General features: G+C 45.2%; 1 protein-coding gene across 1 annotated transcript; it reads left to right on the top strand.

The window, feature by feature from the left end:
* Positions 1-1005: 1005 nt before the first annotated feature.
* LOC310823339 (phosphatidylinositol 3,4,5-trisphosphate 3-phosphatase and dual-specificity protein phosphatase PTEN-like) lies at positions 1006-1975 on the top strand (the record flags this gene model as incomplete). The annotated part of the gene is made up of 1 exon (XM_083696183.1): positions 1006-1975. The coding sequence occupies exon 1, from the start codon at positions 1067-1069 to the stop codon at positions 1973-1975; it is 909 nt and encodes a 302-aa protein (XP_083552309.1). The 5' UTR covers positions 1006-1066.
* Between the last annotated feature and the right edge of the window lie 636 nt (positions 1976-2611).

Consider the following 2611-nt stretch of genomic DNA (forward strand, 5'->3'; position numbering starts at 1 on the left):
TCAACTGCAGATTGAGTTCTCAGCTGTAACAGGCAAACCAGCCAAAGAAAAAAAATAAAAAAAACACATAGCTAGATAGAAACAAAACTTTTACACAGATTTTACTACTAAGTATATTTTGAAGACATAGAGACGCTCAGAAAACTTAATCAGGTGCAGTTGAGCAAGGGAAAACAGAATAAGGAAAGAACACAGGCTGTGGTTCTGCAAAACCTGCCTCAACCACAGACACAACCTCAATCGACACCAGTAATACAGGCTGCTCCTGAGCCTCCATACCCACAACCTCAGAAATGGAGAAAGGGGGGTCAAGGATATACTAGACAAGGAGGTTATAATCCAGGACCCCAGCGAGTTGCAAAACCATGTTACTATTGCGGACGAAATGGACATATGATCCGGGAATGTTACAAAAGAGCCCGCGAATGCGGTGGAAAAGCCTACAAGGGACAATATCCAACTCCAATGAATACATCCCAGGGACGAATGCAATGGCCACAGCAACAGCAATCACAGGGACCGGTGAACCCAACAAGGGCCCGGAGCGGGGGTTTTAGGGGTGCCCAGAAAATCTGAAAGGGGGGTGTCAGCTGGTAGTGTCTAAGCCGGAAGAAGATCCAACAGTTTGGGTAAAAGTTAATGGTCATCCATTAGGAATGATGGTTGATTCTGGAGCATCATTTACCTGTATCTAGCCACAAGACACTATACACTCCAATAAAGTTAAGACGCAAGGTCAACTTATCACGAGACACAAGCTTGAGGAGCACATGCCATCAAGGCTGTAGAGTCCTACTTACATATTAGACTATACTTTTGAGCTATTGACCAATACAACTATTTTCGATTGCTACATTCCTAGCGCTAATAGATTATACACCTATCATGGCCTCCATCACCCAGTCGTCTGACCCTGAGATCCCAGACAACCACAAAGAGAGCTAGCTAGCATTAGCTAGTGGTGACACCAACGGGATTGCGAGGGAGAAACATATTGGCAGCGTTTCGTACAAAGGCAACAATACTCTCTCTTAAGCTCAATACCTTAAGGACTCCTGTCACAGATATGGCTGCAATAATAAAGGAAATTGTCAGCCGAAACAAAAGGAGATACCAGGAAGATGGGTTTGACTTGGACTTGACCTATATTTATCCGAATATAATTGCTATGGGCTTTCCTGCAGAAAGACTTGAGGGTGTCTACAGAAACAACATAGACGATGTAGTACGGTTTCTGGACTCAAAACACAAAAATCATTACAAGATATATAATCTTTGCGCCGAGCGACATTACGACACCGCAAAGTTTAACTGCAGAGTTGCACAGTACCCCTTTGAAGACCACAACCCGCCTCAGCTGGAGCTAATCAAGCCATTCCGTGAAGACCTGAATCAGTGGCTAAGCGAGGATGACCATCATGTGGCGGCCATCCACTGCAAGGCAGGGAAGGGCCGCACCGGCGTCATGATCTGCGCCTATCTCCTCCACCAAGGGAAGTTCCTGGAGGCACAGGAAGCACTCGACTTCTACGGGGAAGTGCGGACAAGAGACAAGAAGGGAGTCACAATCCCAAGCCAGCGACGCTATGTGTACTACTACAGCTACCTTCTGAAGAACCAGCTAGAGTACAAGCCCATCGCTCTGCTCTTCCACAAAATGGTGTTTGAGACGCTCCCCATGCTTAGTGGAGGCACCTGCAGGGACAGTACCGTTAAAAACAGGAGTGACCCGATTCCTCAGGGCTTCAAGAAAGGGAATTGGCATTGGAATCCGCAGTTTGTGGTTTATCAACTAAAAGTCAAGATCCATACGTCCAACCCAGTGCGAGAGGACAAGTGTATGTACTTTGAGTTCCCCCAGCCACTGCCTGTCTGTGGAGACATCAATGTGGAGTTCTTCCACAAGCAGAACAAGATGATGAAAAAGGACACAAGGCCTCTCAGAAGAAGTTGCAATATTGCCAGGAACGTGTAGTTTATTTAGGACAATCCATAGCACACTGGACACTGTTGTGGCGACGAAGCTCCAACTTGGAAAAGACGCACTGAAATAGTTCACGATAGTTAGCTACAATAGCTCTGACAAATCATTTGAGGAGTAACAAGTGTTGCCATTCAGAACTTTGCGATAGTGAGTGTTTCAAAGTTAAATCTAACTTTTTTTAAGTAGGCTATATGTTGCTCATCTTGAGACATAGAAAGAGAATACTTTGCGAAACTTAGCTAAACATATTTTGATTCGCTTTTAGCTGAATCCGCTCAGGAGCACTACTGAGATGTGGTAAGGAAACAGCCCATCACCAACCTACCAGGATGGCAGAACCAAGACTTGATGCAAGAGGAAGCAAGTGCACTAGATAAGAACTTGTGGCTTGCCAGAGGAGCAAGTCAGGATGCTACAGGCCTCTGGAGGAATAATGAGGGTTTGATAGTAGCACCTCCTAACTTGCTAGGACTGTTGATACATGACGCTCATGGGCTTGCCCATGTAGCGAGGGGGGAAGTGAGGAAAATTACAAAAGAATACGGATTTTGGGCACCATATCTACTAGAACAAATTGACCATGTCATAGGTAGATGCACAATCTGTTTGAAAAACAATATTAGAAGA

This window comes from Argentina silus (genome assembly GCF_951799395.1).
Source record: "Argentina silus genome assembly, chromosome: X".
NCBI lineage: Eukaryota > Metazoa > Chordata > Actinopteri > Argentiniformes > Argentinidae > Argentina > Argentina silus.